The sequence below is a fragment of the Danio rerio genome, chromosome 5 (assembly GCF_052040795.2).
Source record: "Danio rerio strain M-AB ecotype USA chromosome 5, GRCz13ab, whole genome shotgun sequence".
In the NCBI taxonomy this organism is placed as follows: Eukaryota; Metazoa; Chordata; class Actinopteri; order Cypriniformes; family Danionidae; genus Danio; species Danio rerio.
Genome location: NC_141025.1, coordinates 64,771,847 through 64,788,057, shown reverse-complemented (window position 1 = coordinate 64,788,057; position 16,211 = coordinate 64,771,847). Strand labels below are relative to the sequence as shown.

At 35.9% G+C, this 16,211-nt stretch overlaps 1 protein-coding gene across 2 annotated transcripts in view; it reads right to left on the bottom strand.

Moving 5' to 3' along the window:
• Positions 1-16,211, bottom strand: part of ccdc15 (coiled-coil domain containing 15) — a 29,077-nt gene that overhangs the window by 12,190 nt on the left and 676 nt on the right. The window contains 5 exon segments of one of the 2 annotated variants that reach the window (NM_001442468.1): positions 4,918-5,022; positions 8,803-8,958; positions 9,051-9,167; positions 9,259-9,435; positions 13,466-13,615. In NM_001442468.1, the coding sequence (NP_001429397.1) occupies positions 4,918-5,022; positions 8,803-8,958; positions 9,051-9,167; positions 9,259-9,435; positions 13,466-13,615 (705 nt within the window). 2 annotated transcript variants of the gene reach the window in all.

The following is a 16,211-nucleotide window of genomic DNA, read 5'->3' as shown; positions in this document are numbered from 1 at the left end:
CCCTAATGGGATTAATAAAGTTGTTACACTTAAACTTAAAAAACATAAAGAACCTAAATCTAGACTAAATATTCTCCTTATTACTTGAACATAACTATAACAATATCATTATGTTCCCTCTAAATTATAGTTGAAATTTCATAATTTGCACAGTGGCTTTCATAACTTGCGTATAATTAGGAAAGTAGGTTTACTACAGAAAAAGGTGTAGAATAACGCATGTTTTAAAGGTATATTCCACCCAAAAAATGGTGAAAATAATTCACTAAACCTCAAGTCGTTACAAACTTTTATGAATTTCGTTTTGCTAATTGAACAAAAAAGAGGATATTTTGAAGAAAGCTGTTAAGTGGTTTTCATTGAGATGAAAAAACATGTAAGTCAGTGGTTACCGACTAATGGTTATTTACAAGTGAGATATATGGGAGATATCTGACCTAACTCAAATTATTTTCCCTGTTACTTTTCCTTTTTATGACAAGCACTATGCAAAAGGTTGGTTTAGTTTTACTAATTCTAATCACCTAAAATCGAATTGGCTTGGATATTGCTGTTGATATAGAAAATTATGTGGAGGTACATTTTGGCGGCTGTTTGGAATTGGAGTACATTTGGGCTGTTTCTTATTCAAGGTAACACAATCAGAAAGCTTCCTGAAATTACTCTATGTAAAATCATAAAATGTAGCAAATACTAAAATGTCAATCCTGAAATTTAATAACAAATATTGATTTTTTTAAGGGATAGTTCGCTCCAAAAAATCATTTACTCACCCTTTACTAACCTTTGAGTTTCTTTCTTCTGCTCTTCTGCAGATCTTTTAAAAAAAGCTGGACACCTGTAACCATTGACTTCAATAGCATTTATTTTTCCCTATGGAAGTCAGTGGTTACCAATTTTGGTTTGGAACCATGTGAGGTAAGTAATTAGTGACTAAATTTTCCTTTTTTGTGTGAACTATCCCTTTAACATAAAGGTGAAGAACAACAAATAAAGTGAAAATGTTAAATATTTTAAAATATGTTAAATGAACAATGTATTTTTCATTATTTTGATGACATTAATTTTCACTGCTATGTAGAGCATCTCAATTCAACCACCCACATGATCTTAATCCAACCAATAGTATTTTTAAAGGAAACCCTGGGAATCACGACATGTATGCCTGAATATAATGTAAATGATGCATTTTTAAGAAATATGCTGAAATAAAAACGACATATTTATGTTATACAAAAAAATCCACATTTATTCCAGTTTATTTTGGACCATGGGTGCTGCCAATGATTTAAATGACGTATATTAGGTGCTTCCCCTCTGGCGATCAATTCCATTATAAGCGCACCAAAAATAGTGATACAAAAAGCTCCTACAATGCCACATATTATGACACTTTTGGTTGTAATAATTCAATAGTTTTGTACACAATTCTTGTTACAGATGTGTACTTTCTTAGTGTTGTTACCAATGTCCTGTTACACATTTCAACCTACACTTACTATTCAGTGGGTTGTTACCATAGACTGTAAAATATATGGACGTAGTATCCGTGACATCACCCATAGGTTTCTAAAGAGCGCAAAAGAAGCCACAAGTTGGCGCGGCCAACCGTCGCCATTTTGTTCGTGCGTCATCACACCCACGTCGGGATACCAAACAAGGGCAAAGTGGCGGAGAGTGAGCGGAGCTACAGACACCTGCTGGCATTTTGCTTAGACCTGGTTCAGACACACTTTACTTTGGGAGAACGCTTAATACTTTATCACCTGTGACTCGTTTTTATTCTGACCTCTTGTGCTTGGTTGTATACTATATCAATAAAGTGTATAGACTTTTAAAAACACTGCTGTAATACATTAAGCCACTAAACATTGTTCTTACGACGTTTTCAACAGGAGGAAAACGCAAATTACTTCCAAACACTTCAGATATAGTCTGTGTTAGTTAATGTAAGACTATTGATGAAATCCAGCATAACACTGTATAACAACGCTTCAGATGACTGTTCTAGAGCCTACAGCTAATCAATTCATCAGATTCTGGAGTGCATTACAGCTCTAAATATAAATATAAACGATAAATGATCTTAAAACAAATACATGTATAGAGATGGTATATAAGTATATAACTTTGTCATGCCATGCCATCTAATAATTGTAGGAAACAAGTCCAAAAGGCAGTTGACTGTGTAAAGCCACATAAAACAACACAGAAATATGATAAATATGCCGAGTTCAGTGGCTAATCTGCAGGATTCAGCTGAGGTGACGTGACGGCCACCAACGAGACCTAGCTGTCACTCAAGTGGCCACTCCCTCAATTATGCAAACTTAATATAACTTAATATAAAGGAAACGGATGGGTTATAAAAAAATTCACCCCCCTCACAGTTGTCATAAAGGGTAATATTAGCTATTATATTAACCAAAATCTTTTTTTGTACCAGGCTGTAAACACCTTTTTTTCTGCTGTAAAGTTGGCCATTCTAACAGTGGGCTCAATTGAAATTTGCTGTATTTTGGAGCCAGGAGCGGCCAGGACTACTGGAATTTCGGATGAATTGCAATTTTAGTTACTTCCGTATTGGCTTCCTGAGGGAGAGCGGGAGGTTGCCACTTGGTTGTTACATATGTGTAGTTACACCAGTATCACACAAGTAAATACTATGTACCAGTGTACACTTACACTGTTGTTACATACTACTTACACATCTAGTTACCATGTAACTTCACAGGTAAAAGCGACAATATAAACATTAAATCCCTCCAGACACTGAGTGAAATTTATGTTAAAAAAAGTCTGACAAAAGCAGCCAATAAACATGTTGATGTGTCTCAACATCTGTCTTCACAAATGCATCAATCATAAATGGAGAAAACAGGACTGGGGTTTATTCAAATGTCAGATGTGGGTTTATTTATATTAAACTCTTAGGGATCTATTTTAACAATGTGTGCAAAGTCTTAAGTGCAAGGCGCAAAAGCATTAAAGCATCCACTTTTGCTATTTTAAAGATGGAAAAATATGGTCTGCGCCCTGGCATATGGTCTTACAGGGTTGTGTTTATTCTCTTAAAGAGCCCCTATCATACATGAAATAGGGTCATATTTTGGTTGTAAGAGTCTCCAACAACAGTCTGCATGCAAGGTCAAAAAACACTTTCTTGGTGTTATTATAAGCATTTATTTTTACCTAATTATACCAGCGAGTCAGCAATTCATTTCTTCCCTAACACCTCCTCAGCGCGAAGCTTATCTGTGCTGATTGGACCGATGACAGCCTGTTGTGATTGGTCGACACTGACAGCGATCAGTGCGATCAGAGTAAAATGCCCAGCCCAGCATATTAACAATACAGAAGTATTCAGAGTGCATCAACACTACATATTAGTTATTAACCCAATAATACACAGTACCTGGTTCTCACCAGTGTTATCAGGGTCACTTCATTTAGAGCTGTGTTACAAACTACATGGAAGGTCATTCTCAAAAACCCATAATAGGGGCTTTATCAATTATGGGTGTGTTTTGGGTATAACGTGCATTAAATCAATCAGAGTCTCATCTTTCATCCCCTTTAAGAGTCAGTTGCGTCGCGCCATGGTGCATTAGTTATTTACATGGCAGACTTCATATGTAAGTGAAAAAACTGAATGCTTTACTAGCGAGAAAACAGTTAAACAGACCATCTGCAGTGTGAGGATAAAAAAACTAGCCTACTCCATTCTGCCTCTTTGCTTTCTCTTTACTTTACTTTTACTCCTTTACTTTCGTGCAGTAAAAAAAAAAATGTGTTGTACTCACTCCAATGAAGACATCCATTAAACTCCATATTTGATTTCATTTGTTAAGCGCAAAGATTTGTTTCAAAACTATTTCTTAATTCAGTTATATCCAAACACACGTCCTATTCTTATGCCCCATATGGTGATGAATATGTCTCCAAAATCTGACAGGTGGACAAATCTAAACTTGTTTTTATAAAAACAAATATAATATACATATAATACTGCATACAATATGTAAATAATAATAATAACAACAACATTATACAAAATGCAGATTGTCATGTATAAACTGAAAAAGCCTCTCAAGATGAGGTATGGAGGCAGTGTTTTTTATATTTATGAAGAAAATTATAATTTTTGTAAAAATATTTATCTGTTAATCCTGTGTGTATAAAGCAATGTGGAAGCATTTGAAGCAATGTGTAAGCATTTGAACCCACATAGGCGCTTAACTAAAGTGCTCCATGCTGGACTTTAGAGCAGCTTTTAGTTGGTCAATGGCGAGGTCTATTTCAGCTCTTCAAAATAGCAATGTGCCAACAATGCACGCACACGTTTTTTAGACCAGAACACCCATGAGTGCACAAAATGCACAAATTAATTTGCTATTTAAACAACATGGTGCAAAACGGGCAAATAACGGTTGCGTTGGTCTGAAAATAGCAACAAATCACACCAAACATATTGTGCCTTATTGCGCCGGGTGCATGATAGGGCCCTTAAGAGTTATTACGTTTCGCTCCTCAATCAGTAGACGTAAGGGTAATAATTATTATTTGCATGTATTTTTATTTATTTATTTTTTATTTTAAAGTGACAGCACTAAATGGCATGAGCTGCACTCTGCGGTAAAAAAAAAACAAAAAATAGTGTGCGCATGAATTAAATGACCATATTGCATTATAGAATAGCCCTAATGTTCAGGGGTAAATCTTTACAAGTAAGGTCCACGAAGTTGTGAGAGAATCATAATCTTTATTCTAAGCACACAAAAAAATTGCGATTCTCTTTTTATCCAGAACAGTGCAGCTCTACTGCTGGGTTAAAAAAAAAAAAAAAACTCTTAATTTCCCTAATTAAAAAATGCAAAAAAGAAGAGGCTTCACTATTAATCAAGTGTGAATTCCCACCTGCCTCTTCAGCTCCTCCTGATTCTCATGCGGCCACAGCACTTGGGAAGCTCTATAGTCAGTTGTGAAGCCTGTGCAGGAAGCAGTGCGATCTGGCTCATAAATCTGCAGAGACACCATCATGTATTAATGAAATAATAAAAGGCGCTGTGTTACATAATAATATCACATTGTGTTGAAGATGTCATAAAGGTCTTGTGGTGTAAGACGGCTTAAACACCACTGAACAGCCTCCACTTAAACAGGAAAAGGCTTTCTATAGTAAGCAGTTTTGATTTAAGACATGGTTTATGGTTTACAGGTGAATCTAGAACACAAATGATATTACAGGCATATTTAAGTAAACATTGCACATAATTATATTGCATGTCTAAATCATACAGTTGCATAGGGTTATAAAGACCAGCTGTGTTCTCATAAAATAAAATAAAAATATTACAAGAATATTATTTGTGACCTGCCAGTAGTTTGCTTAAGTTAACTTCACTATATTGCCATTAAATGCTAATTGTTCCATATGGAAGAGGTCTTACACTGTGTTCTAACTACACATGATGTAGTGGCGCGACACGCAATAAAAGCTATCTTTTTTTATGGTAAAATGAGTTTTTATCCTAACCATCAGCCAGTGACACACAAAATTTATATTGTTTTTTTCTTTTTCTGCAACATCACAGCAAGACAGGTACATATTCGGGGTTCCCACTACTTTATGAACAGCGGATTTAGGGGCATTTTAAAGCACCATTAAATTTAAATGAAGCACCTTTGTACTTCATACCCCCACAGCATATGTAGTGCCATGAAAGTCCTTAATGTACTGTACATTAAAATGTCATAATAATGATAAACACTCATGTTCAAAAAACTTTAATACAATTGTTGAATTCAATACTGCCAATATTCATATGCAGTCTGTGAAATATTGATAAAATGTGTATTATGTGTCATGGTTCTTGTTCAAGGTTTAAATCTAAGGTTTTTAAATTAAGAATTTCTCAGTTTTTTCATTCAGTGTCTGAAAACAGAACAGTACAATTGTTGAAATAACGACATAATTAAATGCAAGCACTTTCAAGTACCTGTGTTTGTTTTTGAGTACTTTCCTGGCCTTGAACTCATGTGTCTGAAATTTAAGCACTTTCAAGAAGTGTGAGAACCCTGAGATTATGTGCTTTATTCAATGTTAAATGCTACTAATATTAGCTTGAATATAATTTTATGTGAAATTTATTGCCATATCACTGAAAGCGGCAGCAGACAGTTTACCACAGATCTTGAAAATTAAATAATTAGCAAACGTTTTGAAAATGAAAGTCATGACTCTCCAAATAACAACAGCAACATCAGTACTCAGCCTATATACTTTTAATAAATTAAATAGGCTAAATATGTAGAAATCATCATCTTAAAGGGACTAAGCCAAAATGAAAATGAATGAATGAATAATAGCCATCTTTATATTTATATATTGGTAACCATCTTACCATTTCGTTGGGAGTGTATGGTTGGTATTTATTTAAATGAATGGCTGGTATTTTTAATGTTTCTGTCATGTCACATTGCGTTTGGTGCAGACAACCAAATTGCTTGTCGCTGGAATCTCGATGCATGGCTTGTTGTTAGGACACTCGTAAGACTTTTTAAAATAAAATTACTTTAAATTGATTTCTATTTTTTTTAGTGCTGTTATTAGAATTATTACATTAAGCAGAATGAAATTGAGAACATTTCTGTATTTTTTAAATTAACATATAATAATCATATACAGTTAGGTCCTTAGTTACAGTAAGGTAAATAAATATTTAGACATTGACAGAATTCAAACATTTTTGGTTTTATACACCCACTCAATGGATTTGAAATAAAACAAAAATGTGCTTTAACTGCAGACTACCAGCTTTAATTTGAGGGTATCTACATTCAAAACAGGTGAACACTGTAGGAATTACAACAGTTTCCAAATGTGCCTCCCACTTGTTAAGGTCCAAAAGTAATTGGACAATTGGCTTCTAAGCAGTTCCATGGTCAGATGTGTTATTCCTTCATTATGCCAATTACAATGTGCAGATAAATTGCGCAGAGTTAATTTCAAGTGTGCTATTTGCATTTGGAATCGGTTGCTCAACTTTAAAAATGAGATTCACAGACCTGTCACTATCAGTCAAGCAAGACATCATTAAGCTGAAAAAACAAAACCATTAGAGACATAGCAAAAACATTAGGCATGGCCAAAACAACAGTTTGGAACAGCACCAGTTAACTAAGAAACACCAAAAGACCCAGAAGACCATTGAAAAAACTGTGGTGGATTATCTAAGAATTCTATCCCTAGCGAAGAAAAGCCTTCACAACAGTTGGACAGATCAAGAACACTCTCCAGGAGATAGGTGTATGTGTATCAGAGTCAACAATCAACAGAAGACTACACCAGGGTGAATACATAGAGCTCACCACAAGATGTAAACCATTGGTAAACCTGAACAACAAAAAGGCCAGATTAGAGTTGTAAAAAAGCATTCACAGTGCTGGAACGGCATCCTCTGGACAGATGAGACCAAGATTAACTTGTACCAGAGTGATGGGAAGAGAAAAGTAAGGAGATGGAAAGGAACTGCTCATGATCCTTAGCAGCGAAGCATGGTGGTAGTAGTGACATGGCATGTGCATATCCGCTTGTTAAGTGGTGACGTGTTTGTGACGTATGTATAATGTTTCCGGGTCCAAGCCGCCATTCATTTGAGTGGAGAAATCCTTCATTTATGATCGCGTTTTATTCCTGTCACACATTAAAGTTAATTTTATATAAAATCATAGTGTACACAACAATCTCTGGACTTGCTGCATAACAAATACCAAACATTTTACAAGTTATAAAAAATATACCACTTTCTGGCCATCGGATATTAGGCATAGACATATATACTGTGATTGTGATTTTTGAAAGCATTAAATCGCTTTGTAAACATTTATTATTACCATTTCATGAGTCTCCCCATTGAGTTAAATAGAGCGCTTGGACTCGGAAGCCGCATCGCGTGACGTCACACTTAACAATGTGGCTGTCAATGGAACTGGTACTCCTGTATTTATTGATGATGTGACTGCTAACAAAAGTAGCAGGATGAATTCTAAAGTGTTTCAGGCAATAATCTCTGCTCATATTCAGCCAAATGCTTCAGAACTCATTAGACAGCACTTCACAGTTCAGATGGAGAATGACCCAAAGCATACAGCAAAAGCAACCAAAGAGTTTTAGAAGGGAAAGAAGTGGAATGTAATGCAATGGCTAGGTCTCTGACCTGAATCCTATTGAGCATGCTTTTCAGTTATTGAAGAAAAAACTGAAGGGGAAATACCCCAAGAACAAGCAGGAACTGAAGACAGTTGCTGTAAAGGCCTGTCAGAGCACCACCAGGGATAAAACCCAGTGTCTGGTGATGTCTATACATTCCAGAATTCAGGCTGTAATTGACTGCAAAGGATTTGCAACCAAGTATTAAAAAATTGAAAGATTGATTTATGAATATTATTCTGTCCAATTACTTTTAAACCCTTAACAAGTTGGAGGCACCTTTGCAAACTGTTGTAATTCCTACAGTGTTCACCTGATTTCAATGTAAATACCCATAAATTACAGCTGGCAGTTACACAAGCATATTCAGAACTGCATGAACTAAATTTTTCAAGGTTTAAAGTACCCTTATAGAAAATGTGTTTAAAAATAGTACTTTAAAAATACAGTTTTCCCTTTGGTGCATGGTCACCCTAGGTCACTTTCTTTCCAGCAAACTGAAAAAAAAAAAAAAAAAAATTTTTAACAGTGTCTTTTCCGTGGGTGTACCGTCTTGAACTAAACTTAAATGCCACACAAGACCTTCCTACCATATCGTTCTGAAAAGTTACAGTCTTGCTTTGTTGGTGATGCAAATGGAGAGGTTGATCATGTTGCCCCAACAGCATCTCATCTTCCGCTTCAACATCCTCCTCTCCTCTTTCAGTATAATCTTTCTGATCTTTCCAAGTGTGTGATTCAGGTTTCTGTATTTAAAACAAAAGGCAAGATATTAATATACCGCAAAACTGACTGTTCACGTCTTGAAAATGACCCAAATGCATCATGCATGACTCACATTTCTAGCAGGAGATATTTTCCATCTCCCACCAGGTAGCTGCGATAAATCCTCTCCGTCTTGCACTGTCTGGCGAGCAGCTAGTCTGTGCCTCACATGCTTCCTGACTTTACTGACCTGGAAACAGGGCAAAGAAACTCACCAAATACAACAAGACTATGTGGTAAATGAATGCAAAAATGATTGGATGCTCTGGAAATACACATACGTTATGTGTAAGGTGTCGGGAAGAAGAAGACTCCGTCCCGTCAACACTGGCAGAGTGAGAGCTGGGACTGCAGATAACTTGCTCTGCATATGTCCATGAAGGAAATACATTGGTTTGAGGTAAAGGACGATGGACTGCTTTGGTGGTCAGTTGCAATATTTTGCCCTCCCATTCAACCTGAAAAAAAAAGTTACATAATGTTTGCATGACTGTTTAAAGACATCAAACAAATTTGGACTTTTCCAAAGCCAAGTTTTTTTAAAGATTGTTGTGACTTTTTGCTTTCATTAGCTTTTCAGTCAAGATCCTGCTTGTGGTTAAAAATAAACAAACTCTAACCTGACAATTTTTTATTTCTTTTAGTTTGGCTAAAATAAAAACAAATATAAATAAGAAATATTATGTAAATTTTTTTAGGCCCCTTAAGATTTATTTATTTAAAGTCAAATAATAGGAGATCAGTATGTGGAAATGAACATACCATGAGACACCACTGTTTCATCATTCTCGTGTTAATTACACAAGAATAAAACCCAGGTGGACAAAAGGCCTATCAGAACATAAAGCAGACTGTTGTGTGACTCATAGGCCACGCCCTCATCTTGAGAACAGACTTATATGTAGCTCTGGGATCATTAATATGCAAGCCTCAGGCTATGTTTGATAAGCCACAACATTCCCCAGTGAGACAACAATGATCATAAACTTACTATGTAGATATGAGGAAACAATTTAACTTATCAAACCGATACAGTATATGACACCTTTAAATTGATCTTTAATCTAAATACAATACTGCAAAATAACTAGAATATTAAGTACATATTATGTAAAATCATGTACTGTCATCATTGCAAAGACAAACTTAGTTAATTATTAAAACTCTTATGTTCATATTTGTATTTAAAAAAATCCTTTCTCCATTAGATATAATAGAAAAATATTTAAAAGGAAGAAGAAATAAGCACTTGTGAAATATTTAAAACAGTGCTATACTGACTTCAAAAATTAAAAAAGAAAAAAGCTTATGTTTTTTTTCTTCAATGGTATATACCAGGGGTCATCTGTCACGGTATGGGGGTGGATGGAGAGGAGGCGAGGACCCAAATGCAGGAAATTAAGGTTTTATTAAGAAATAAAACAAAAACAAAACTCAAATCTCCCCATGTGGGGAAAAACACAACATTATCATACACTTAACTAGATCAGATCTGAAACTTGGCAAGACACACTACGTTAGACCAGAAATCAGCAGACCTCATACAACAGGGAAGGGAAAATCAACAACGGACCAGCACAGAACAGAGCACACTAGGAGAATAAATAGGAAAGACAAACCAATTAACAGACAGGCAGACAGGTGAAAATAATAATTACAAACAGGATAACAAGGTGGGTGGGACAAGACAATAGACGGGAGAGCGCATGACAGAGACGAGACAAGCCATGCGCTCACATAAACAAGACAAGAACATGCAGCCAATGAGAGAACTCATTAACCGCATGTTCATGACAACACAAACACAACACTGAAGCAAACGACAAAAGCACGTGACCACAATGTAAACACAGAGCCACGTGCTTTGACAACAGACAAGACACGAGCACACGATGAATGAAGACACTCACCGTGTGCTCACACACGCAGCGTGCATGCTTCATCCCAGCGCCGACCAAAACCGAAACCAACAAGACTGAGATGCTGGGAATGAAACACCACGCTGCAGACAGACGAAAACACAAACACGAGTACAAGAGCGCACGCGTCTGAGGGACGCAGAACGCGCGCGGCCGCATCAAGCAGGAGCGCGCACACTCTGCGTACACCCATGACGGCGCGTGCGCGCGCGCACACAGAGACAGAAACAGGACCAGACATGGGTAGTGTCCGAGCTCTGCCACCAAAACAAGAATTTACAAGACCAGAGTGTCAGAACCCTGACATCATCAATCTCGGTCCTGGAGGGCCGGTGTCCAGCAGATTTAACTCCAACCCTAATCAAACACACCTGAACAAGCTAATCAAGGTCTTACTAGGTATACTTACTAGGTATACTAGGTATACAAACAATCAGGCAGGTGTGTTGAGGCAAGTTAGAGCTAAACCCTGCAGGGACACCGGCCCTCCAGGACCGAGATTGGTGACCCCTGGCATATACAATCACACACACACGCATGCACGCGCACGCACACACACACACACAAAACAGTTAAAAATATAAGACAGTGTTCACATAGATGACTGAATAATTTTTTATTAATATTATTTAAGTATTTATTATATTATTTAAGTATTCAATGTTTCTGTCAAAACAATTTTTGGATTTTCACATCCTTGCAAAGTTGCAAGTAAAGCAAAGACGGTCTTATTCTTTAGAATGTTCTCTTTATATATAGCAATTTAGCAAGCTCATGTTTGTTGGTGGCCTTTTTTTTTTTGAAGAACCTGTGATTTGTGCCTTTGTAGTTTATAAAAGGGTATCATATGATTTGATCAGCTGTTTGCACAGATGACCTGCTGTGACACACATTCACAAACCGCATCTTGCAGCCAGTAATGTTTTTACTTTTATTTTGTAATTTTCCATGTAGATTTTCAAACAAGCTTATGCTTGTAGGTGACGACCAAATACTAAAGGCACATTTCAAAAATATAAGCTTTTAAGCATAAGCACACATAAAAACTTAAATGATGAGTGAAAGCTAAATAAAAAATATTAATTTTAAAACATACACAAAAATGATTAAAATTATTTTAAAAATACCTTTTAATAATTTTAAATATTTTCATTCATTCATTTTCTTTTCGGCTAAGTCCCTTTATTAATCTGGGGTCGCCACAGGTAAATGCATATTTTACACAGCGGCCCACCTTCCAGCTGCAACCCATCACTGGGAAACACCCATACAAACTCATTCACACTCATACAAAATGGACAATTTAGCTTACCCAATTTACCTTTACCGCATGTGTTTGGACTGTGGGGAACCCGGAGAAAACCCACGCGAACGCGGGGAGAACATGCAAACTGAACACAGAAATGCCAACTGACCCAGCCAAGGCTTGAACCAGCGACCTTCTTGCTGTGAGGCGACAGCACTACCTACTGTGCCATCGCGTCGCTTTAAATATTTTATTTTAACATATTCATTTTCTTTTTAAATAACTAATTCAATTTATCATGATGAAAGTAAATATTTTATTCAAGTTGTAAAGTAAGGCGCTGGTGTTCAGTTTAAAGTGCAATTTAAAGGCGCACTAGGTTAACTAGGCAAGTTTGACAATAGTGAATTATTCTGTGAATCAAATTAAATAATTTATTGTTGAGGCTAATGTAATTGACTGCAAAAAAATTAAAATAAAAATGTATTTTAAAAAATAATTATTATAATAATAATAATAGAAAATACTTAAAAAAAAAACTTTCTTTAGAAGAAAAATATATAAGAAATACTGTGAAAATACACTTGAGATTAGACCCATTAGAGAAATTTATATTTGAGAAAATATTTGAGATATATATATACAGTTGAAGTCAGAATTATTAGCCCCCCGCTTGATTTTTTTTTCTTCTTTTTTTAATCCTTCCCAAATGATGTTTAACAGAGCAAGGACATTTTTACAGTATGTCTGATAATAATTTTTCTTCTGGAGAAAGTTGTTTTATTAAATTTGTTTTATTTCGGCAAGACTAAAAGCAGTGTTTAATTTTTTAAAAAACATTTTAAGGTCAAAATTATTAGCCCCTTTAAGCCCCCTTTTTTTTCGATAGTCTAAAGAACAAACCATCATTATACTATAACTTGCCAAATTACCCAATCCTTAACCTAATTAACCTAGTTAAGTCTTTAAATGTAACTTTAAGCTGTATAGAAGTGTCTTGAAAAATATCTAGTAAAATATTATTTACTGTCATCCTGGCAAAGATAAAATAAATCAGTTATTAGAAAATAGTTATGAAAACTATTATATTGGAAATGTGTTGAAAAAGTCTTCTCTCTGTTGAACAGAAATTGCGAGGGAAAATAAACAGGGGGCTAATAATTCAGGAGGCCTAATAATTCTGACTTCAACTGAATATAAAAATACAATTTCACAGGATGTCTGTAATTATAATAACCATTTATTAATAACTAAATAACCTATTAGTTATCTTTCCAAAGAACATGAAAAGAGGGAGAGACACTAGAGACAGGCATTTCTTACGGTCTGGTATGATCTGATGAGCTGCTGTTGTTTGCGCAGTTGGGCCTGCTGTGACACACGCTCACGAACAGCATCTTGGAATCGGCGCAGGCTCTCCTCTTTCTCTCGACGGGTTTCTTCCATAAACTCTGCTGTGAGCAAAGCCTGGGCCTGCACACACAAGTTTACATTTGAGGGATTGTGCCAGCTATGAAATCAATCTGCATATGCAAACACAATCACGGTGCAAAGAAGGGCCTGAAAAACATTTCTTTTCTATTATTTTTCTTCACAAATGTGAGAGGTCATTTTAAACATGTCTATTTGATTGGAGTTTTTTTTCAACTATGTAACTGAAATTTGCTCTAAAGACAGATTTAATGATTAAAAATATATTTTAGCCAACGATTAAAATTACCTCATCATTTACTCTCTCTTTCTCTCATGTGTTTTTAAACCTTTATGAGTTTCTTTCTTCTTCTGTTGAACACAAATGAAGATAATTTGAAGAATGCTGGTTGTTGCCAACCATTGATTTCCATAGGAAAAGTAAATTACTTAAGTCAATGGGTGCCAGCAATCAGCATTTTTCTGAATATCTAAATTTGTGGTCACCAGAAATAGAAAGGTGTTTGGAAATTAGTTTTGGGTGAGTAGTGAAGGGTGAGTCTTTAATGACAGTTTACATTTTTGAGTGCACTCTCCCTTTAACATATAATTCATTCATTTAATCATTTTCTTGTCGGCTTAGTCCCTTTATTAATCTGCAATCGCAACAGCAGAACAAACTGCCAACTTATCCAGCATAGGTTTTTTTAAGCAGTGGATGCCCTTCCAGCTGCAACCCATCGCTGGAAAACACCTACACACTTCCATTCACAAACATACACTATGGACAATTTAGCCAATTCACCTGTATCGCATGAACATTCAAACACCACACAGAAATGCCAACTGACCCAGCCGAGGCTCAACCAGTGACCTTCTTGGTGTGAGGCAACAGCACCACCTACTGTGCCACTGCGTCGCCCTGCTTTAATATTCATTCATTCATTCGTTGTCTTTTCAGCTTAGTCCCTTTATTAATCCGGGGTCGCCACAGCGGAATAACTGCAAACTTATCCAGCAAGTTTTTACGCAGCGGATGCCCTTCCAGCCGCAACCCATCTCTGGGAAACATCTACAATCACTCATCCACACTCATACACTATGGAAAATTTAGCCTACCCAATTCACCTGTACTGCATGTCTTTGGACTGTGGGGGAAACCAGAGCACCCGGAGGATACACAGGGAGAACATGCAAACTCCACAAAGAAATGCCAACTGACCAAGCCGAGGCTCGAATCAGCAACCTTTTTGCTGTGAGGCAACAGCACTACCTACTGCGCCACTGTGTCGCCCCGCTTTAATATATGATAATTAAAAATAAAAAAAAAAATAAATAAATAAATAAAATTTAATTTAAAAAAACATCAAATGACTGTTTTATTACAGTTTTTATTTGTCCTTTTAATGTGCAATCAATTAAAAAAAAAGGTAAAAGAAATTATTAACAAACATCAGATTAACTGTAAAAACATAAAAAAAACATTAACTAACATTAAATAATTATCATTGATATAGATTCATAGACTTTACAATTTTTTCAGTTTTTATTATTTGTAGCCTATTTTTATGTCTGTATATAAATTTTTGACTTCTGTTTTATTTCAGTTAATATTTATTTTCTTTAAAATGTTAGTAAATTACAAATTCAAATTATAGTTAATGATAATAACCCTGGTAAAAGCCAAATTAATAAATATATTAATAAATAAAAATATTATTGCATATATTTGTGTTTATCTTTATATTTTACATTTTCTTATAGTTTAAGTCAACTATAGCTACAGCTACATATCTGGGGCCTCATGTATCAACACTGTGTACACACCAAAACTTTGTGTACGCCTGGTTTTACGCTCATGATTGAACAGCGATTGGACAGCTGAAATGCCGGTGGTGCTGCCTTGATAAAAGCGATAAGGTGCTCTATTGGGTTGAGCTCTGGTGATTGTGGAGGTCATTTGAGTACAGTGAACTCGTTGTCATGGTCAAGAAACCATACTGAGATAATTTGCACTTTATGACATGATGCATTATCCTGCTGGAAGTAGCCATCAGAAGATGGGTACACTGTGGTCATTAAGGGATGGACATGTCCAGCAGCAACACTCAGATAGGCTGTGGCATTGACAAGATGCTCAATTGGTACTAGTGGAACTAATAGAAGAACTATTCTTCTGCAAACCTCGGTTTAAATAAGTGGTTATTTGAGCTACTGTTTCTATAAACTCAAACCAATCTGGTCATTTTCTTCTGATCTCTGGGATCAACAAGACATTTGTGCCCACAGAACTGCTGCTGATGGGATATTTTCTTTTTTTCTGAACATTTTCTGTAAACCCCGGTTGTGTGTGAAAATCCAAGTAGATTAGCAGGTTCTGAAATACTCAGACTAGTCCGTCTGGCACAAACAACCATGCCACGTTTAAAGTCACTTAAGTCACCTTTCTTCCAAATTCTGATGCTTGGTTTGAACTGCAGCAGATCGTCTTGACCATGTCTACATGCCTAAATGCATTGAGTTGCTGCTATGTGATTGGCTGATTAAAAAATTTGCGTTAACGAGCACTTGGACTGGTATACCTTATAAAGTGGACTGTGAGTGTAACTTTATGTACCAAATGTTCTCAAAACTATAACAATATCAGTACATTTTGACC